At 41.7% G+C, this 23294-nt stretch overlaps 1 protein-coding gene and 1 long non-coding RNA gene across 3 annotated transcripts; both read left to right on the top strand.

The window, feature by feature from the left end:
• Positions 1-12064: 12064 nt before the first annotated feature.
• On the top strand, positions 12065-22195 carry NXNL2 (nucleoredoxin like 2). 2 transcript variants are annotated; one of them, XM_064139969.1, is made up of 3 exons: positions 12065-12608; positions 21007-21143; positions 21876-22195. In XM_064139969.1, exons 1-3 carry the CDS (start codon positions 12307-12309, stop codon positions 21932-21934), a joined length of 498 nt encoding a protein of 165 aa, XP_063996039.1. In that variant the 5' UTR covers positions 12065-12306; the 3' UTR covers positions 21935-22195. The 2 variants fall into 2 exon arrangements, with proteins under 2 accessions (XP_063996039.1, XP_063996040.1); XM_064139970.1 differs by having other exon boundaries at positions 21007-22195.
• LOC135173228 (uncharacterized) lies at positions 13111-13704 on the top strand. Its single transcript, XR_010301275.1, has 2 exons — positions 13111-13288; positions 13373-13704. It is a non-coding gene; the product is annotated as an uncharacterized LOC135173228 (long non-coding RNA).
• Positions 22196-23294: the final 1099 nt, after the last annotated feature.

Here is a 23294-nt window from a genome sequence, read left to right on the forward strand (position 1 = left end):
CTAAAGCATACAGAAAATTAAGAAGAGGTGACTGGTGGTAAACAACATGGCTTTACCAAGGAAAAATATTGCCTGATGAACCTGGTCACTTTCTGTGATGTAGTTACAGCATTGGTGGTTAAGAGAAGAACAAATTGCGGGCTCTTGTGTAGCGTTTAATACTATCCTGCATGGCATCCCAGTCACCAAATTGGAAAAGTATGGATTTGAGGGGTGGACCAGTCACTGGATGGTTGCACTCAAGAGTTGCAATCAATTGCACAGTGTCCAAATGCAGACCAGTGACAAGCAGCATCACTTCAGGGGTTGGCACTAGGACCACTGCTGTCATCTGTGATAACAGTGGGATTGAGTGAACCCTCAGCAAGTTTGCAGATGACACCAAGCTGTGTGGTGTGGCTGATAATGGTGGAGGGAAAGGATGTGATCCAGAGGGACTTGGACAAGATTGAGAGATGGGCCCACACTAGCCTTATGAAGTTCAGCAAGACCAAGTGCAAAGTCCTACACCTGGGTCAGGGTAACCCCAAGCACAGGACTTGGAGGTGTCAGTTGATGATAAAATGAACTGCTTGCAGCCCACAATGCCAACCGTGTCCTGGGCTGCATCAAAAGGACAGAAACCAGCAGGACAAGGGAGGCAATTCCACCCCTCTATTCTGTTCTCATGAGACCCTATCTAGAGTACTGTGTCCAGTTCTGGTGCCCCAGCATAAGAATGACATGGAGGTGGTGGGTGGGTCCAAGGGAGAGCCATGATGATGACCAGAGGGATGGAGAACCTTCCTTATGGGTACAGGCTTTGAAAGCTGGGGTTGCCCAGCCTGGAGAAAAGGCTGCTGGGAGACCTTATAGCAGCCTTCTAGTGCCTGAAAGTGGCCTACAAGAAAGATGGTTAGGGACCTTTCATAAGGGCTTTTTGTGGTAGGATGAGAGGGAATGGCTTTAAGCTTGAGGAGGGCATATTTAGACTGTGAAGAGTTTTGCCCTAATATCCAATGAAGGTGGTGAAGCACTAGAACAGGTTGCCCAGGGATGTCATGGATGCCCTGAAGGTGTCCAATCAGGTTTGATGAGCCTGTGAGCAACCTGGTCTAGTGGAAGATGTCCTTGCCCATGGCAGTGGGGTTGGAACTAGATAATCTTCGAGGTTCTGTCCTACTGAAACCTTTCTAACAATCTATGAATCTGAGTTTGAATGCCTTTTCTGGATTGTTTCAGATGTAAACCAAGTATTGGGGTAAAGTTGTTCTTGAGATGCAAATATTTAAAACAGCAGTACTGGGTGTACATGACAAGTTGTCTGCAGTGGCATGGCTGTAGGCACTGTGGCCTCTATGAGAAGTGGCCAGAAGCTGCCCCTAGACCCACTTCAGGACACAGCTGAATCCATTAGCTATGCCAGTGGCACTTCGAGAAAATACATTGGAGGAAGGGTACAAAATGCTGCAAAGCAGCTATGTGAAAGGAATGAGAAGAGTGAAATAAACAGCCCTGCAGATGCTAAAGTCAGTGAAGGAGAAGGAGGAGGTGCTCCAGGTGTCAGAGCAGAATTTCTGCTGCAGTGTGTGGAAAAGACCATAGTAAAACAGGTTGTCCCTCTGCAGCCCATAAATGGTAGAGTAGATGTCCACCTGCAGCCTGTGGAGGACTCCATGTCAGAGCAGGTGGATCTGTCCTGAAGGAAGCTGCAGCCCATGGAGAGCTCATACTGGAGCAGGCTCTTGCCCAGACCCGTAGCTTGTGGAAAGAAGCCTTTGCTGGAGTGGGTTTTCTGGCAGTAAGTGCAGCCTGTGTGGGGCTTACACTGGGAGAGTCCGTTCTTGACAGAATGGACACAGCTTGTGTCTTCCACAGCTTGTGGAAAGAGTCCTCACTGGCAGTTTTTGAAGAGCTGTACCAGAAGAAATCCTGTGCTGGAGCAGGGGAAAAGTAAGGAGGAAGGACCAGCAAATTAAGTGTTACAAACCGATCACAACACCCACTCCCCAGCTTCTTGCACCCCTCAGGCCTCTGGGGATGGAGTAGGTAGAAGAGTCAGGATCGAAGCTGATCAACGGGAAGAAAAGGTGGGCAAGAAGAAGGTATTTTTGGTTTTGTCTTTGTTTGTCTTCATCCTAACTTAATCATCAGTAAATTAATTGTCCATAAATTCATTGTCCCAAAGTCAAGTCTATCTAGTTTTTAATGCCAATTAGTATGTAACCTCCCTACCTTTATCTCAAATGGTAACCTTTTCATATACTTCCTGCCTGTGTTCTGTTGAGGAGGGGGACTGAGGGGGTATCAGACCACCAGGCAAGGTTAATACATCACAGGAGCACAAGGTTTTTATTCTACTTGACAACCTTTTGTATAGTTTGTTGGGGTTTGTTGTTTTGTTTGGTTGTTTGTGGTTTGTTTTTTTTTTCCCTTTGGCTAGGGTATTTTTGTATGTAATTTAAATGATGTGGCTGTATGAAAATCTGAAGTTCATGAGGCAGATAGACTAGTAGGTGATGCCTGAGTCTTTGGTATCTTTCATTAAGTTAAATATAATTTCGGCGTCCTAAAATACAGTCACTGTTTTGTTTATCCACATTCAACAAACAGGTCTTCTTTTCCTAGGCTTTTTCTGTTTGTAGTGGAGCTTTTGACTTAGGGAAATCCTCTGTGGTGTTTCTTTCTCTGCAAAAAACACTGTGTGTTAACTGTCTTAGCTTTTGATAATTTCTCTAATAGTTTAAAAACTAGCATAAGACTAGAGGCAGTTACATATTCTGGGTATGTTTGTGCAACAAGAAGGTCTTTGGGATTTTATAGTGACTGGATAAAATACATACAAATGACAGTGAATTCCAGTCTTAAAATAATATTTCCTTTAAGCTCACAGCAAAACCAGAGATTTCTTACAAAAGTGAGAATGTTAAGAGAATTCTCCCTGGAGACTGTCTATAAACCACTAAGACAAGGGACTGCAGTGTGCCAGCATGGTCTGCCAAAACCAGTGTTAGGAGTCCTACTAGCAGCTGCACTGTCACTTACTTGCAGAGAAGTGTTCTAGCTTTCAGCTCTGTAACAAGTCAGCTTAGCACTTTTTTCCTCCAAGACCTTTTTGTTATTTGTCAATGAAGAAAGGTATACAGTGGGAAAATTAAATGAGGGGACAATACAAAACAAGGCTGAATACTCACCGCATGCTCTTGTCTGTGTTGGTCTTATCATCAATCTACAGTGAGTGTAATAATTGAACAAAACAATAGGCCAAGCATCTCTTTTAAAGAAGAAGTTGGAAAACACGTCATGTGACTGAAATTATGCCATTATACATGACAAGTTTTCTAGCACTGTCAACTTCCCTTCTTATTTGCCTATAAATAATAGAATCCTTTTATTCTTTACAATATTACTCAAATCAGAAGTAATATTGTGCATGATAACATGAAATCTCTGGATGAATTAAATCATTCAAAGCCAATTTAACTAGAAAAGAGGCCACTTAACAAGATTGGCAGGAGTCAATGCAGGCCTCTTCACAGCTGAAGACTCTTACTGAAGTTTTGCCAGAAGAGGATGTGTTTCTACATGCCCCTCAAATTACTTAAAGCAACAGAGGCTACCACTGAAGCTCTAGCATCTCTCCTTGTGTTAGAGTCCTTGTGACAATCAAACTTCCCTCTTTCATGAAGGAATAGGATTAATGAATTAACAGAACTGATGGTGATTGCTAGTGGCTATAAAAGACTAAACTGAATTCTGCAGGAAGTCTCACAAGCCTCACAATTCTCAAAGGCACAGAAATACAGGATGTAATGTTGGATGATTCTAGCCTTTAAAGGGACACACCTAGTCAGATGTCTCATTCACAGAAAAAAAATTACTCAATAACACTGAGCTGCCTAAAGGCTAAAAGGAGGAAACTGAACTTGAGCAGAATTCCACTGCAGTATTTCTCCAGTACTGCAGGCATAAACGCTGTTACTTGTTGCCATGCTGCTGCTGTATCAAATGACTGAACTGCTTTCCTGATGAACCTCCTTGAAGTCAGAAATGCTGCAGCACTGATATTCGGACTACCTAGAAGGATTTGGCAAGTCAATACCCACTAGCCAGGATAAAATTAGATGTAAAGGATCAGGCTTTCAGTTCTGCAAGGAGAAAGTTGTATACTTTTGCTATTTTTCCAATGTTTGCTATAATGTTGAATTCAGAGAACAATGCAAAGAACGTCCTTCACATAACAGATTTCTTGCTTAGTTAGAATCTATTAATAAGTTTAAATATATCCTGATTAAAAGAAAAAAACATTCCTTGCGATCTCTCAAATCCAGATGATTCATAGGACTTTGTAATGCCATTCTTTCCTTCTTGCCTCATGCTGTTGTTTGCTTATGCCAAGAATGCATATTAACCTGGGACATATGGGTGTGTTCCAAATGTTAGTATAGTTGTTCTGTATATAATAACTATTACCTGATATGTGTAACAATCTGTTGCTTTTTCTACTTGGAAAAAAAAAAAAAAAAAGCTGTTAATTGTTTTGTGTTTGGAGATTACATATGAGAGGCAGAACCAGGAATAGTTATGAAAAAAACATTCACGCTCTGTACCAAATATGGCAGCTCTAAGAAGTGTTATGAATATCCAATAATTACATGGTTGGCAGATTGGATATGTAAAATTTTGGGATTGTGGGGCTTCGTCTTATTCTTTGTACACTTGTCTCTACTCAAAGCTCATTGGTTAATGTATTGAGACTAAGCAAAGCTTTCTTTTGCCTTTTTTCAATGGGCACACTGTGGAAAGTAATTTACCTGTTTACATATATTGTGTGTACTGTGAAAGTTAATTAAAAAACAGCTATTTCATCTAGGTGTATCAATGACTGCTATATATTTAACTCTATAATCTACGTATGTGTTTCCTTTATTCTGTGTGTTCTTTCCATTGATGGCTCCTTTGGAGTCTGATTTTTCTGGCTGGCTAGTATTCACACACAATGGAATTCTCCAGGGTCAGTTTCTAATCTGACATCTTCAGACTGCATTCCATATTTTTTTGCCCAAACAAAGTTCCCCTTAATTAGGTTTGCTGCTTTTGTTTTTGTTTGTTTGTTTTTAATTAGAGTATAATTAAGTACACAGTGAAAGTCACAGAATCCTAGAATCCATAGAATGGTTTGGGTTGAAAGGCACTTTAAAGATCATCTAGTTCAAATCCCACTGCTGTGGCAGAGACATGTTCCCCTAGACCATGTTGCTCAAGACCCCATACATACTGGTCTCGATCACTTCCAGGGTGGGAGTACTCACAACTTTTCTGAGCAACCTGTTCCAGTGTCTCACCAGCTCATCAAAGAATCTCTTCCTAATATCCACTCTAAATCTACCCTCTTCCACATGAATGCCATTGGCCTTTGTCCTATCACTACAATCCTTTTTAAAAAGAAGCTCCAACAAGGCCTCATCCAAGTAGCACTCTCCTTCAGATAAGTTGAGTCAGTTGTTGCCTTATGGCTTCACTGGACATATATGTGTGTGTGTAAGTTTGGCCCTGGCTGAGGGCAAATGCTCACCAAAGCTGCTCTTTTACTCCGCTTCTTAGATGGACAGTTGGAAATAAAACCCAGTAATAAGAGAGAAGCAATTTAATGACAACAATAATAAGCACAAGCAAAATCTGTGTGTGGAAAGCAAAAATGAAGAGAGACATTGTTCTCCACTGCTCAGCATCAGACAGTGGTCGGTCTCAGGAAGCAGAGCTCTGTGTGTAACAGTTGCTGTGAGGGACAGATGCCCTTGACCAATACACCCCCACACTTCCTTCTTTCACTTAGTTCTTTTATCTGAGCTGACATCATATAGCATGGAATAGCCCTTTGGCTCTTTTGGGTCAAATGGCTCAGTTGTAGCCCCTTCTTAGATCTTGCCCACCCCTCAGCATGCTCTCAAGTTGGAGAAATGTAGGAAAAGCACAGTAGCCAAAACACAGTTGTGTTACCAATGCTCAGCTACGGTATTGCAAAACACAGCACTAGAAAGATGCTTCGAGGAGAATTAGCTCCATCTGAGCCAAACCAAATACAATCAGTGTCATGTCAGTGTCATTTGTATTGTACAGGTAAGCATTTCCTACAGTCCACTTAAGAATGATAAGCTCTATGAAACTGTGCATTTAATATTTTTTCACTTAAAAGTCCATCTTCATGCCTATATGGCAAGTTATAAGAGATCACTTGTTGCAAATGCTTATTGGATCAAATTCTTTCCTACCCAGAACAGTGCCAGCTAGATGTATAACAAGTGCACAGTAAAGACAATGAAGAGTATATTAATTAATGGCCTGGACAGACTTTCAGAGCCTTCTCCTAGTTTAACCTGTATGTGTATCCTATGTAGATACTGGCTCTCCCACCAGAGGTGTATGTAATTGCACTGCCTGGAGCACTGCCTGCATGAGCTAGCAAGTTTGAAAATTTTTTACTTTCATTTATTTCTTTCGTGTCTCTTTCTTACTGTATTATGATGCCCTGTATTATGACTTTGTTGATGCAAAGTCTTTATATATATATATTTTTAATTATAATTTGTTTATCAAAGCTGAGTATGTAATTAACTTCTGCATTAACTGAAGCAAGCACACAACGAAAGTAAATTTATCTTTGAAATACAAGTACAAATAAACTCAAAGTTTTGCTGTAAGAGACAGAACTAAATTATAGTACATTAAAGTAATATAGTAAATTCAATATTAAAGAAAACTTGCTTGTTAACAAAATCAGAAATCAGTTCTTATCACAGTTATTTTACCCTAGAATTCCCAAGAAGCTTCCACTTACTGAGCATTGGTTACAAACTTTCCGATAGTGACTGAGTTGGAAGGCAGAAGGGCTCTGCAGTGGGACCTTGACCGCCTGGACAGATGGGCAGAGTCCAATGGGATGGCTTTCAATAGCTCCAAGTGCAGGGTGCTGCACTTTGGCTACAACAACCCCATGCAGAGATACAGGCTGGGGTCGGAGTGGCTGGAGAGCAGCCAGACAGAGAGGGATCTGGGGGTGCTGATTGATACCCGCCTGAACATGAGCCAGCAGTGTGCCCAGGTGGCCAAGAGAGCCAGTGGCATCCTGGCCTGCATCAGGAATGGTGTGGTCAGCAGGAGCAGGGAGGTCATTCTGCCCCTGTACTCTGCACTGGTTAGACCACACCTTGAGTATTGTGTTCAGTTCTGGGCCCCCCAGTTTAAAAGGGACATTGAGATGCTTGAGCGTGTCCAGAGAAGGGCGACGAGGCTGGTGAGAGGCCTTGAGCACAAGCCCTACAAGGAGAGGCTGAGGGAGCTGGGATTGTTTAGCCTGGAGAAGAGAAGGCTCAGGGGTGACCTTATTGCTGTCTACAACTACCTGAATGGAGGTTGTGGCCAGGAGGAGGTTGCTCTCTTCTCTCAGGTGGCCAGCACCAGAACAAGAGGTCACAGCCTCAGGCTGCACCAGGGGAGATTTAGGCTCGAGGTGAGGAGAAAGTTCTTCACTGAGTCATTGGGCACTGGAATGGGCTGCCCGGGGATGTGGTGGAGTCGCCGTCCCTGGGGCACTTCAAGGCCATGTTGGACGTGGCACTTGGTGCCATGGTCTAGCCTTGAGCTTTGTGGTAAAGGGTTGGACTTGATGATCTGTGAGGTCTCTTCCAACCTTGGTGATACTGTGATACTGTGATACTGTAATTCAGAGCAAATACACTCACCTGACAAAGGATCACAGGTTCTGTTTAAGGGAAATGCAACAAATCACATTAGTGTTAACACCTTTGTGTGGAGCACTCCAAATTCCTTCTTCCTTCCCTTCTCCTCTGTCTCTGAGAGTTTTTAATGGGGTAAGACGAAGGTGCAAAAAAAAAAAAACACTTTCCCCCACTCTTGTGGGCTTGAAGGAGGAACAGCAAAAGGCACTTTCCCCACACGTGTACTGATTCATGTGGAAGCCTGCACTAGCAATCAGCTGGTGGTTGGCTGGATTATTCACCCCTAGTATATATGGTAAATGAACACTTTGTCTAGGAAAAGCAAAAACAGAGTGAGGGGAAAAGCATGAGGTTCCCACCTTGACAGTGTTCCTATTTTGCAGTGTTCCCATCTTTGGACCATCCCTGCTTTGGACAGCTCCTACTTTTGCATGGCTCCCATTTTTGCACTGTCCCTGGTTTTGGACAGTCCCTCACTTCTGCACCATTCTGTGCAAATCTGCAAGCTCAGCAAGTCCTTAGGTCCATTTGGGAGCAAGCTACCAGTGATACCCAGACCCAGCTTCTCTCGGATCATACTGCAGGCTGACTTCCTGCTTGCTACCCCAAACTGGGGAAGACGCTAGCAGTTTGTTTTTCCCTGAGATGATGAGGCAGTGAGGTTCCACAAATCTTTGTCTTGTGGAGGCTGATTGGACTTTTGCCATTTGGATCTACAATTGGATGTAACTTGCAGGAGGCTGCCCCCTCAGAGAAATTCACCATGGGATCACTGCCTATTTCCTCTCTCATCTCCATGAGTAAAGTCTGCTGTTCCAGCTTGATTTATAGTGGAGTAAAGTTGTGTTTGTAGCTTGTCCTTTTCCATCTTCTGACTTTCCTAAATCTCTAAATTTGCCCATAAGCATCCTTTGAAGACTCTCCTGACTGAATTAGAGCTTGTGAATAAACCTTAACTAGTTCTGTATATAGTCTGGGGGTGCAGTTTTTGAGAAAATAAAAATAATTCTATTTTTATAATTCCTGCTTTGGACAATTAATACCCAAACCTCTACACACCTCTAATGAGAATAGTCCTAGCAAGCACTTGTAGTCAAAACAGGTTCTACTCTCCTAGCTATAAATCATAAAATGCATGTCATGCTAGTGTCATACAGAACTGATTTTGCAGTCAAATCAAAGGCAGGTCCAAGATAAAATTTTCTGATATGCAGCAATTTGTGAGGTCATAACAGAGAGACAGCTTTAACTTTCCTGAGGAAGTTTTCTCATGCCAGTAGCTATTCCTTAAATAGATTCAAGAACTTCATTACCACTGTCATTGAGAGTTATGTTTTGCAGCACATCATCAAGTAATTTACAGGGTTGTTTATCAGATAGTATGTCTGCATATCTCTGCCTTCTGTGTGACTCAAGACGTAATCTTCTGCACACATTTTAAACTTCTATCCTGTCCTCTGTTGTTTATATGCTCAGGGAGGACAGATGTGTAGCCACACTACAACAGCCTAGCACAGTTATCCTCTTATGTGCAAGATCATGGTTTTAACTACCTACAGGAATTTTCTGAGTTAGAAAATGTCAGTTGCTTTGTATGCAGCCAAGCTTTTATCAAGATGCAGGAAGCAGCAAAGTGCTTGTTGCTTAATAAAGACAACTGCAAGCTCAAACATTGTACATCTGGCACACCCAGGTCTTTCTCCTTATGGAGTTGTAGATAGCTAGGAATTTTTTCCCCGAGTGACCACAGACCTCAAGGACAGTCTTGAGATGTCTTTTTAGCATGGAATAGTCTTGTATCTGGCTATCCAGCTTTACAACCTCTACAGGTGGGATATTTGCAAGTTCCTTGGATCATTGCTTCAGTGTACATTATCTTAGAAAATATGCTTTCACTGGCTGACAGAGAAATGAGTATGCCACAGGCTGAATACCATGGATGTTAGAAGAATAAGAGACGGGGCAATGCTTAACATAAGCCAATCAATCTGTTTATTGCACTCCAAACATGTGTTTTTATACCTTTCATGAGAAGGCTACAAATTGTATTAAACTGCAATTGGCTACATGCACTTGCGTTAGAAGTTACATACTAATTAGCGTAGACATCATATTGTCTCAGCAACTCATACATTGTGTCTACGCAATCTAAGTCAGCAGAGCTAGGTGAAAACCAGACTCCAGCCTTACATTTGTTTATATTTGTTACACCCTTCTCTAAGGTCATTCCAATCTTCCACTTTATCTCAACTCAGCACTTACTGAGCTCATGCACTCTCTCCTGTCCATGGCTTATGTTCCAGTGTTTCAAATTCCAATAGCTGTACCATTCCAACATTTCTATAGAATCACTAAATTTAATATAACTATACCCAACATTAGTAGGAATATCAATAACGAACCTATGGCAGCTTAAACTTACAGGGAAAGTTTTTTTCATGTTCCTGTGACTCTATAGGGTCCAAAGGTTCTGACTCCAACTTGTTTCACCAGTGGTCTCACAGAGACAGTGTGGCAAATCAAAACTTCAGGTCAACTAAGCTTCATTTCTGTGTGATTTGAAGGTGAGATGAGCTTCACTTCTGTGTCATTCTAAGAATAGGCAACCTTCCATGTCTTGTGTTTTCTGACACCAGGTGGAACTAGTGGGGTGGGAGCGGGGAATAGCGAAAAATAGTATTCAAAACTTGGAGATAAGATTGATGAGAGAGGAGAGAGATGGGAGAATTACATTATTTTAAATGCTATTTCTGTGTTAGAAGTAGATACTTAGATTTGAAAACAACTTAGCTCAACAGTCTGTGAAAGCAGAGAAATAAAGAAACAAAACAAACAAAAACTTTACAGCCAACTGAGCAGGTTTTTTTCCAATAAAATACCAGAATAGTAACTACAAACTAGACATAATAGACAAAGATTAATTTCCATGTAAACAAATCTCTTAGAGAATGCTATGGGAAGACCCATCCCTGGGGGTCTTCAAGAAGACTGGATGAGGCACTTAGTGCCATGGTCTAGTTGATTGGTTAGGGCTGGGTGAGAGGTTGGACTGGATGATCTTGGAGGTCTCTTCCAACCTGGTTGATTCTATGATTCTATGATTCTATCTGAATTCTTATGCTTTTTTAAATCTATGTGATCTTTTGCATAAGATGCACGCTGTTTAATTATCAGTATATCTGCGTGATACATCTCTCAGATGTTCAAATTTTCAAAATGGTATCTTGTTTCTTTCACTGAGGGCACACAGTGGCAGTAGACAACAAAAAAGTCTGGGTCAACTCAGTAGTAGGTAGTTCAAAAAGTTCTCAAAAGAAACGTTATGTGCTTGAGAGGAGATCAATGCTGTTCACGCCTACACAAAATTACATTTGTATTTTTCTCTCTGAATACTGCCAATTCCCAGAGTGCATGCTATATGGTCAGATGTAAAAATTCACATTAATTTCACCGTGAACTTAGTTGCAATTTATCTACCCAAATACTTCTCAGAGTTAACATTAATTCTGTTCTGGTGTTCAGTAGTTGGATCACAATATATTCCTGTCACAAGTCTGCCTTTTCTCCAAGTAAAACTGACAGCCTTTTGAGGGACCACAGCTTAAAATAAGAGGACCAGCCAAACAGTAAAAGTCTGGAATGCATCTGGATGCACAGTTCTAATATTTTCCATGGTTAGACACCTGGAGGAATCCAATAAAAATCCAGTAAAAATAACATAATTTGTGCAGATGTTGACTTTTTGTTGGTTTGTTTGGTTGTGGGTTTGTTTGTTTGGGTTTGTTTGTTTGGTTGGTTTTTAAGATAAATTTTGGGTATTGTACATTTAATGAAACCAAGATGAGGTGCCAGGTATGTTTATCACCTCATGAGGACTCTTTAATTAAACTGTAATTTAAATTTCCTGCAGCCAAATTATCTCTCGTTTCCTTTTTGCGGGTTGAGGCAGGAAAGCGATCGCACGTTTGTAACACAACGCTGTTTCTATTATTTCATAACTCAGTATCAGTTCAAGGGGAAAAAAAAAAAACAAACAAACAAGAAAAACCAAACAAACAGCAAACCAAACAACATTATTCAACCCAAATGCATGATGAATGCACTGGAATAAAATGGGGAATCCTTTCAGAATCAGAATTCAGCTGCTTCTTAGGTGTTAGTAAAACCCTCGGTGCGGTACACCAGGCAGACAGACATCTCGGTGCCGTAGGCGGCGAAACCGTGCGCAGACCGAGTTTCACCACCTACCCGCCCCTAGCTGCCGAGTCCCTCACCGTCCACTGCCGGCGTGGGCAGAGGCGGGGCGGGATCGGGCCCTCCCGGCGTGCCCAATGGGGACAGCCGCTGTCACTCAGCGGTGGGCGGACGTGGGAGATCGCGGGCGCCGCGAAGGCGGCGGCTTAGGAGCCTGGTCGCCGGTTTAGGGCTGTCTGCCAAAGCCTGTGCCCGGGCGGGTTGTGTGACGCGGCTCGGTCAGGAGAAGAATCCCGGCGTGAGGCAGCTCTTGGGCTCATAGCCCGTCTGGGCTCGCAGTTCCCCGTGCCACTCTTGGCTCTGCTGCGTCGTGTGGGGGCCGTTCGTTGTCAGCATGGTGGATGTGTTCAGCGGGCGGCTCCTGATAAGTAAGGACGGGCGCAGCGTGGACCCCGATGAGGCTCTGCAGAACAAGGTCGTGGGTTTGTATTTCTCCGCCGGCTGGTGCTCCCCGTGCCGCGACTTCACCCCAGTACTCTGCGACTTCTACACGGAGCTGCTGGAGGAGACCCAGCCCCCGCCCCCCTTCGAGGTCGTCTTCATCTCTTCCGACCACAGCGCTGAGGAGATGGCGGGTTACATGCGTGCCATGCACGGGAACTGGCTCGCTCTTCCCTTCCACGACCCCTACAAGCAGTGAGTACCAGCGGCGGCCACCTCTAGCCCTCGCCCAGGCCTTTTCGCCGAGGGCGCCGGGGCTGTGCCCGCCCAGCAGCCTGCGGCGGCCACGGCGCTCTGGCCTCCCTCCCGCGAAGTACGAGAGAGGGCAGGGGGTGCGAATGTTTTAACAGCCGTGTAATGCAACGGCGAAGCCTCCGATACAAAAGCGCCCCGGGACCTCCGCCTGCCTCACAACCCGCTCCTTCCCTTCCCGTTGAACGCAGATCCAGTCTGCAGCGTCCCGTCAGCCTGGCCCTTGTCCTCAGCGTCGTCCTGTCCTCCGAGCAGCAGCTGCTGCCCGCTCCCGGGCAGGCGTCCCGCAAACTATTAATAGTTTCTTCCGAGAAGTAACTTCTGGTTTTAGCCGGCTACATCTGTAAAGAACGCGATGAGGAAAACTACTTTTGCCTTAATCTAAGATTTAAAGTATCTTTGAAGAAGGGTTAAAAAATGCTTAGGTTATTAACAAGGTGACGTCAGTAGTGAGTAAAAAAAACAAACAAATGACAACAATAATTGCTTTTCAACACAGCAGTAGTTGTTATTAAGGTTTTGTGGATTATATAACATGTTAGTGCTCTGGAAAAACAGGAAAGCTACGGAACAGTGAAACAACAATTGAGAGCAGAGCAAACCGAGGAATTTCAGAGAGGCAGGTGAGCCAGGTGGAAAGGAAGTATAATGAGGTTTAGCTGTAAGAAATGTACGTGGTAACAGATGCACAGTTTTTGTGCCGGTAGGTTTCTGAAGTCAGCTTGCTCAACAAAACAGTGAAAGGACAGGACATGACTGACCCTCTAAGCCACAGGGTGAAATACAGTAGCAGGAGCTGTTCTGATGACCGAAGGCAAGGGTGCTGACTAATTTGGATGACTGCCAGAAATACGATTCATCTCATATCAAAAAGTGTAGATTGGGATTGTGGAGGCATAGGTAAGATGTTTACCGCCATTGAAATGCCTACGAGTGGAGATATTTTTTTAAATGTGTAAGTATTGGTAAAGGGTTGTTTTTAACTCTTTCAGTAATGTGTAAGTAGACTGTGAAAAACACCGCTACAGATTTTGTCAAAGTCAAGGAGTTGGTTTGATTTTTAAATATGCACTGGGTAACTAAACTCATGAAATTTGTTTTTCTAATAAATAACTCTATTCAGTGCTTCTAGTAACTCCTCATCTTAGTTTTATGCTAGCTGCATCCCTTTGTGCTGCCTGTAATAACGCTGCATAACACCTTAGCTACTTCTTCAATCTGCAGCAGGTTTTCTAATCTTGCTCTGTCTGCACTTTGACAACCTCAAGAGCGAACAACCTGATGCCAGGAGCTACTTCATACTTAGCTTGTTCTTGGATGTCAGCAGCCATATAGTCTTTTTAAGAACACTTTCCACTGACTTAAAAATAGTTAGAAATAACAGTGCTGTTTTCTGTAGTTCTCCAAAAGCTCCACAGGCAGTAATTGTGTTTGGTAGCTACCAATCGTAGTCGAATTGAGGCAAGTTTATTGATGTAAATATAGGACTTGAAACTACTTCATCCAGTAAAGTGTTTGGCATAGGTGATGGGAATGTGCTTTCCGGTTCAGCCTCTGGATTAGGGATTTATTTCTGACTCTGCCCTTGCCCGGGTCACATGGATTGGAGGAGCAGAGACAGTTAATTGGCTCTTCTGTGGCAGTTTCATAATGCCCCTTCAGAGTCCTGTCGACAGGACATGGCTTATCCTGTCACGGTTAGCTAAGAGATCCTGATGTTTGAAGTGGCTTACTGAAGAATGAAGTGCAGAGGAGTATGAAAAGGCAATGGTTATTAAATTGCGTTTCTTGTATATAACAATAAAGGGCCATTTGGATGTGTTCCAGGAGCTTAGAGTGTATAACTTGTAGTTTGGCTTCAGGGATACTGATGAATCGTTGTAGACATAGGTTAGATGAATATGTTCAGTATAATTCTGGCTAGATGATAGTTATAAGTATTTTTAAATTGTATAGTAACTATTAATAGTTACTAACATTTATTATTAATTAATAGGGTTTAGGTCTCACTGTAGATAGTTAGGATTGGTTGGTCATTTGTGGACTATGTAAAGAAGGCATTTTAGTGCCTTGATGTAGTTAAAATGTTCTATCTGATGTCTCCAGTGGTTAAGAGACATAACTGCTGTTTACTGGAGTCTCTGATCTAGGCACAAAAGAGTCAGTTTTAAATTTCCTATCTGAAATACATTTCACAAGCAGAAGCACGGAGTTTACTTGAGATGAGTTTTGTCTTTTTAAGAAATAGCCTGCATTCATACTTACAGTGTATGTAGTGTAATACCTTGCACATACCTGCAGAGAAGCAAAATACTGAATTCAGAGCAGGGTCTCAAGATTCTCCTGTCACTCCTGTTTCCTTGAAGTAGAACTGCACCCTCACTACTCCGTGTCACCTGTGGCTTGACTAATGGGAAATACTGCCTCTGACATCATTTGCAGTTTTTATGTTGATATCGGTGCCCAAGGTGATCCTTGCTAAGGGTCTGTGATGATAATCCAGTAGCAAGTAAGCATTAGAAAGAGAAAGTGAGTAGTAGAGAGGATGGGCAGGAGCAGTACAGAGTATGTCAACAACAAATGCTAGTGAGTTGGGACTCATGTTTTAATTACGATGCACAAAGACATACTGCTGTGTTTGTACTTACCCTTATAAAGGTATCAGTCTCTGTAGGTGCCTGGAGTGTGCTACTAGTTTTTGCAGACTGCTAGCTGGAGAGGTATTAAATTCATGTCCTGTACCTCTCAGTGAAAACAGGAATCCCAAAGAATTCCTGAAAAAAATGTAAAGGACGTGCATCTGTTTTATATTGTGAAGCTTTACAGTTGTGTGGATTGGCACTTACAAGAATAGGTGATGAGTGGAAGGCAGGAAAAGAGTGACAGTATCCAAGCAGGTAAGAGCTATTGGCTGTTCTTAAATCTTTTTTAGACTGCTGTCCCAAAATCTCAACACTTTAAAACTGAATCTCATTCATACAATATGCTTGTTTGTGACTAACACTTAACAACACAGGAAGTTCACAGCCAGCATATAGCTCTACAGCTCTTTATTACCGGGTATTCCGCTAGAAGCACATTAGCAAGTTGTCTGCCACTTTCAAGTGAAAGTCATTAAAATATTTTCAGATATGACATAACAGAGTCACATAGAATGTTAGGACTGGAAGAGACCTCAAAAGATCATCCAGTCCAACCCCCCTGCCAGAGCAGGGTCACCTATATCAGATCACACAAGAGCATGTCCAGGCAGGTCTTGAATATCTCCAGAGAGGGAGACTCCACACCCACCCTGCGCAGTGTTTTCCAGTTTTCTGTTGCCCTCACAATGAAAAAAAGTTTTCCTCATTATTTTGTTTCCTCCAAAATTTCCACATTACACAAGTGTATTGTTTAGCCTGGAGAAGAGGAGGCTCAGGGGAGACCTTATTGCTGTCTACAACTACCTGAAGGGTGGTTGTGGCCAGGAGGAGGTTGCTCTCTTCTCTCAGGTGGCCAGCTCCAGAACAAGAGGACACAGCCTCAGGCTGTGCCAGGGGAAATTTCGGCTCGAGGTGAGGAGAAAGTTCTTCACTGAGAGAGTCATTAGGCACTGGAATGGGCTGCCTGGGGAGGTGGTGGAGTCGTCGTCCCTGGGGCAGTTCAAGGCAGGGTTGGATGTGGCACTTGGTGCCATGGTCTAGCCTTGGGCACTGTGGTAAAGGGTTGGACTTGATGATCTGTGAGGTCTCTTCCAACCTTGGTGATACTGTGATACTGTGATACCTTTTATATTCCTGATATGATACTGACTTTGCCATGCATTGTGTACATCTCAAAACACCTCTTTTGCATAGATCTTAAACCCTTATGCAAAAATACTCGCCTGTGTTGTGAGTTAGCCCTGGTAGCCCAACCCAGCTGCTGGATTACTCCATGCTTAAGTGAGATGTGGGAGAGAATCTGAAGTGTGAAAAGTGAGAAAGCTTGTGAGTTGAGATAGACCATGTATTAGACAAGGTGAAGGTGAATGCACAAGCAAAGCAAGATAAGGAATTAATACACTACTCCCCACTAGCAGACAGATGGTAGCAATACTGAGGATAGCAGGTGCTTCATCGTGTGTAATAGGCTGGGAAGACAAATGCGTTGGCTCCTTATGTCAGTCGCCCCGTCTTCCTTTCTTCAGTTTTTATTGCTGGGCATGACATGGTATGGTATGAGATAACCCTTTAGTCAGCTGGTGTTAGTGATCCTGGCTGGGTTTCCTCCCAACTTTTTGTGCACACCCAGCCTGCTTGCTGGTGGAGCAGTGTGAGGAGCAGGAAGGGCCCTGTGCTGTGTAAGCATTGGTCGGTGATACCTAAACCGTTGGTGTGTTATCAAAACTAGTTTTGGTAATGAATCTTAATACACATTGCCATGCAAGCTGCTATGAAGAAAATTAACTTAATCCCAGACAGCACCTGTACTGCCTAGAAATAGAAAATTTATGCTCTCAGAGCCTTTCATCCAGATATCTCAGAAGAACCAGTAGACCTGACAGTAGCACTGACTTCCAGTTTGACTCAGTTTGATATTTTGTATGCAAATGAAGGCTGTGCTGTCATGTTCTAACCTGCATGGCCAAGGTCTGGTATCTCAAACAATTTGGCTAAAAGATTCCCTATATCTGTACAAAGGTTACTTAGTCTTCTGCAGCTATCTTTTATTATACTTTCCTCATCTGCTTTATTTGAGTCTTAGATTATTCTAGTCAGTAAGACAGTGTGTACATTTATGCTTACCTGGGAGTAACTGGACAACAGATTCTTAATAATGTCATTAGTTATTGTATTTTACTGTAAGAGAACTGAATTTGCTTTTGTAGCACGTGATGTTTCTGTTTATGATTAAGGATTTCATAATTGTCATAGAGGTTCCCATGACACATCTGTAGTTTGCGCAAGTGAGTCACAGGATTTGAGATCCCTGTAGGGGAGGATAATCTTAACAGGTTTTAAAGTAGTTCCCATAAACACCTCTACATGAATACATGGTGATTAAGAAGCAGTCTGTAACATAACTGTTCCTCAGTTGTCTTCGGGACTATTAATTTTATAAGTTGCATGCAGCTGTAAGAATAATCTGTACATGCTTCAGTTTGTTTGGATGCAAGCAGCCTTCAACCCAGAAGCTGTATAAACAGGATGCCTTGTCTGTATGGATAAGCTGTAGTATATGCATTTCCTTAGGAAAGCTAAGTGTTGGTTTTCAGTCTCCATAGCAAACTGTCTTCACTTCCCTATTGTTCTGTCTCTGATTTCTGCAGTTCTGCTAGGCATATCAGCTGCTTTATTGTCCACTGAGCCAGTAAAGTGCATCTTCCACCCACCTTGTTTGTCTTACAAGTGGTATGAGTTGATAGTCTTTTACGTGGTTTCTACATGAACTTTCAAAGTAAGTTTATTCTCACATTTTGGCAAACATCAGAAAGGTCAACAGGAATTTTTGGTTGTTTACTTTTATTTCAGAATTCACTGAGAAGGCAAGCCTTTTGCTGGACTATACTGCTGCTGCCTCTGTGCTATTTTCTTGTGTTACTGTTTTGCCTACATAATGGCAGAGCAGCATTCTTCACCTGTTGATATTTTTTTTTTTCTTAAGGAGAATTGAGCAGGAAATAGATGTTTCAAGAATGCTTTATCTGGGACAGTATTTCACCTAACTCTTATTTTCTGTATTTTTAAGACTCTTTCTTTTCCCAAGAAGTCATTGAGAATGTCTGTATATTAATGTTTTAGCAATTTCTATATTTTCTTTTTCCTACTCAGTCAAAATTCTTTGTCATTTGAACTTTACGTGGCAGACAGTTTTGCTTGTACTGGTAGTGTTGTGGTGCATTTTGTGTGTAAGTGTTGTTTTGCAAGTGATCTCTTTCAGGTTTTCGAATGGGATGTTCTCTTACTGCTTGTTACGGCTACATTCTCTCATTCTTCTAAAGGTGCTTGATTCTGCTCACTTTGATACAAGGCAATGCAGGGAGATGATTTTCCTCCATCGCTTGTTCTAGGGAGGCCGTTCCTTTTAGCTGATATGTTGCATATTATTTAATCTATTTCATATACCCGTTCTGAAATGCATGTCCTCTTCCTTCAGTCTGACTACATTTCTTTCTTTTAGACTGCACAATTTACATCTTCAATATAGGACTAATATTCCTCACTTTCCTGGTAGATACTACCACTTCTGTCACCATGGCTTGCATTCTTGCTAAAATTGTCAAGTGTCACTTGTGAAGATGATGAGCTAGAAGATACTTCTGTCTTCCAAAATGGACATTACAAATTCGTTAGCACCACTATGGTTTCATTAATGACTCTCTAATGTGAGCATCAAGCACCATGAATAGATAAGTTGATGATGACCTGTGAGTAGTGTGAAATGGTAGGAGGTAAGTAATAGTTTCCCCACCTTTTAGCTTAGTTTGAAAAGAGTAGGAAACTGTCTGATACGCGTCTGACTTCATGAGCTGAAATAATTTCTCTGCCTGCATATTTGGATTTAATAAATGGTTTCCTTTCTTCTTCAAACATTTCATGCTAATGACAGTGGGTTGCCATGTACTTGGAAATAACTTCAGATGTTCTTTATCTGCTTTTCTTTAGGAGTTGAAGCTGTGGCAGGGAATTGCTTATGGTTTTTGGAAACACTTGGGCTCCTCCTACTGAGCAGCACTCCCAACTCTAATTTTATCTGATGTCATTTGATATGTTTAATAAGCTTACACCTCATTGACTGTCTTTTAAATTACCTTTACTGTGGACTAATAATATCCAAATGTTTTCAAACTAATGATTAAGTCAGTCTCAAAATGTGCTTTTTTCTGGCTAGTGTCACAAATTTTATTTTGCATTTACACTCAAATAGTACCCTTCCATGTGAGGTGAATTTCTTGTGAGGAAGATACTGTTTTATAAAGACAGAGCCATGTTCTGCCTTCTTATCATCTTCTTTATCTTGTCTTTTAGCAAACTGGGTCATAGCTGTTAAATTGTTTTCCTTGGAAATTTTCTTTATCTTGCTGTTTGTGTTGCCTGTTAACTGAAGTGGCTTACTATGTAGAATCTGACTCTGTCTCCTGTTTTTGCGTATTCCTTTTGTTTCCATCTTAATCATCCCTTTCAACTCATCACGTGGATGGTGGCTTGCTGTTTGTGCACTTTCATCTCTGTTCTGTAATCAGTCTTCATTTCTTGTTATTTGTCACGTGCCAGTGTCAGCAAGTACTTATGTTTCTCTTTGATTTTTTGTGTCCTCTAGGTTGTCCCATCTCAAATGTTATTATTAATTTTCATTATGAACTTGTCATCTATCTTGAGTTTCATCATGTTAAATTTCCATTCTTCAGAAGTATTTTCTTACTAGTATTTCCTGAACTACTTATTCATCGTTTGTTTTAATAGGGCCTGATTCTGCTCATGGAACATCACTGTATGACTTTTTTTTTAAGCCCTATTTTAAGTGTTTCATTATAAAACACTAATTTACAACCAGGTTATTTGAAATCTGTCTTCTGTAGTTTTCCATCTCCTATAACAGAGAAATGACCACTACTGTCTGTATGATGGACGGAGGAGTGGAAATTCTATTCTTTGACAAGTTACATGGATGTCTCTTTTTCCAAATCTTTCAGTTGCTTAAATTTCTGTATTAAGAAGGTCTGCTTCACTGAGGGAGTTTAAGGCATTTCAGCAATCCTTTCAGTTTACACTCAAAAATTATGTGTCATGCTTTAGTGGAGATTGCAGGAAGTAGCCCTGTGAGATTGGCACACATGAACATCTTTATATGCTAATAAATGTGTGATGCTCATTTGAGTGAGATTCTTCTCTCATCCAGTAAAAAAGGGACCAAAAGTCATCATCTTCTGACTTGTAAAAATGAGGTGGGAAGGTGCATCACACTTTCCTTCCATGAACCTCTTTGTAAGTCTGCGGGTGTCAGTCAGACTGTGCTCCTGTGGACACTCCAGGCAGGAGTGAAAAGCAGTTGCAGGAAAGGTGCTGCAACTCACAGAACTCCTCGATCTGCCAGCACAATCAGGCTGCTGCTGTGGACACTCCAGGCAGGAGTGAAAAGCAGTTGCCGGAAAGGTGCTGCAACTCACAGAACTCCCCGACCTAAATTTCACCATGTAAACTGCCAGCTTCAGCCTCGTTATCTCCCTATGCCACCCAGTGTTCTACCTCAAGCTCCAAAGAAGCCCAGGCAATCAGCACTTCTGCTCTCTCATGCATCCTGATAAGTATTCTTCATGAGAGACTGGGTTTTTATTTGAATGCTCCCTAATGGTGTGTTTATTTTTAATTTTTTCCCTCAGTGATCTGAAGAAGAAATACAACATAACAGCAATTCCTAAACTGGTGATTGTGAAACAAACTGGAGAAGTCATTACTGACAAGGGAAGGAAACAGATCAGAGACAAAGGGCTGTCCTGTTTTCGGAACTGGCTTGAGGGTGCAGATATCTTTCAGAATTTTTCTATCTAAATACTTGACAGGTGAAAGCAAGACAAGGCATTGTGGAAAACTTTGTTGAGCTCTGGAAATGTTGTTGCCTTCTTCAGAACAAGACGGGTAAACTTTATTTATCTTTTCTTGTAAACTGGTTTTATTATCAACATGAATATTAGTTATTCCAGTAAGTTATAATGCAATTATTGTTTTATTTATATTGTTCTGTCTACTATATTCAGTATGAACCAAAGCATTCTTGATAGTACCAAAGAGCTTCAGGAAAATAGGCTGTTTTAGATAGTGGTGATGGAGCACTGTGTAATCTATGGAAATACTTACTTTGCAAAATCTGTATGGTAAGAATTATATACGTGCAGAAACCTGTTTTTCTTGATGACAGCTTTTTTTTCTGCCAGTTAACACATTTTAATGAAAGAAAAAGTTTTGCTTTAATAAATATCTGTTTATGAAATGCCTAATATGTCTTCCTTATCAATCATAAAAAGCTGGTTGGAACATACTGTGATTTTAATATAGGATGCATTTGTCATTATAGAAAAAATACTTCTTTTGGTTGTTTTATTTTAGTTTCTGGAGGACTTTCTTATGTTCTGCTGAGTTTTCCTTACCCCCGTATTTTTAAACTTGGTGCTGTAAGCTAAGTTGTTATATTCCAAGTTAACACCAGATCAGATCTAACATAAAGTAATTTTCTGTCCTCTTTTTGCTGAAGGGTGTAGAAGCAAACGTCAAAAAGTGATACCAGCTCTCTCTGATAGGTGTTACATCTAAAGTAAAGCCTGGTTTCCCTGTGTTCTTCATCAGTTGTTGTTTTCAGATTTGAGAGCGAGTCTTCTTGATTGGATCCCAGGTTAGACATTGGTGCAATTGGTAAGGTAAAGAAACACTTCCTATTAAGCCAACACTTCGCTGATTCAGAATTTTAAGACTTTAACTGAATTGTTATTAATATTATAGCAGTTACAAACACTTATTTTACTAACACTTCAGGTTTCTCAGTTGTTAGAATTTACTCCAAATAAAGATACATTTTAAACTGATACATGTTAAGTTTTTTGGTGTTTCTTTTCCACCTTCACACTATGTTTCTCTGGGTTCGAACAGTAATGGTGTTGTCTTCAACTGCACTGCGTACTGCTCATCACAACCCTTTCGTCCTGGCTGGTCAGCCAGATGGGAGTGGCATTCACTTTCTTCAAGCCTTGGGAATCTCTAAGAGTGGGCATCCCACAGTGATAGTACCACCTCTCTCAGCACTCATAGGTGCAACCAATCAAACCCCATGAACTTACTTAAATCCAAGCTGGTTAACTATTTCCTACTCCAGTGGTGGACTTCTGAGTGTAAGTCTTCTCATTCCAGACTTTCCCTCTAGTTTCAGGGATTATTTGTAGCTGAAGGCTGATACTACAGTATGTGCTACTTGTAAGGAGCACTTGTATTTGTCTGCCTGCTAATTATGGCCAATGGGATCTTGACTAGTTCCTAGGCAGTCCCAGTGCAGAGCTCCATGGACACCGTCTGCTCTGTTCTCTCATATGAGGTGAGATAACCTATTTTCCCTCACAGCTCACATTTGCTGAAGAGCCTGTATCTACCCATTGTAGCAGTCCTGTTGTGTGATCTGTTCCACTATATTTTTGTTGTCCCAGGGAGATCAGAACTCTGTAGCTGCACACAGACTCCTAACACCCATCTGTCCCCTGTGCTACGTGTGTTAGTATAAAGGCATGTCAATGAAGCACCCACACATGCTGATTGCCCAGAACAGCAGAACATGGCTTTTCTAGAGGGCCTTCGCATGCCTGTGCTCAAAGGGATTCAGCCTTATTTTGTTGATAGCTATGTCCCTTCTGAAGCCATTTGCTTTCTAATCCAAACCATATCTGGCTTGCTTATTTGATGAGAAACCTTTGCCTGACCATGAAACTCAGCAAGGAAGGCCTGAAACTTGTATGTGTGGATAATTTCATAATGTAATCACGCAACTATGTCATTTTCTTGTAATATACTCTTCACAATGCATCAAGAGCCAACTGCACCAGAAAAAAATAATTTAAAAGAAAATTACTAAATCTAGGAAGTATTCAGGAAAGTTTTGACAGTATCTTAAAGCTGTTCTTAAAATGAC

Source organism: Pogoniulus pusillus, chromosome Z (genome assembly GCF_015220805.1).
Source record: "Pogoniulus pusillus isolate bPogPus1 chromosome Z, bPogPus1.pri, whole genome shotgun sequence".
Classification (NCBI taxonomy): Eukaryota; Metazoa; Chordata; class Aves; order Piciformes; family Lybiidae; genus Pogoniulus; species Pogoniulus pusillus.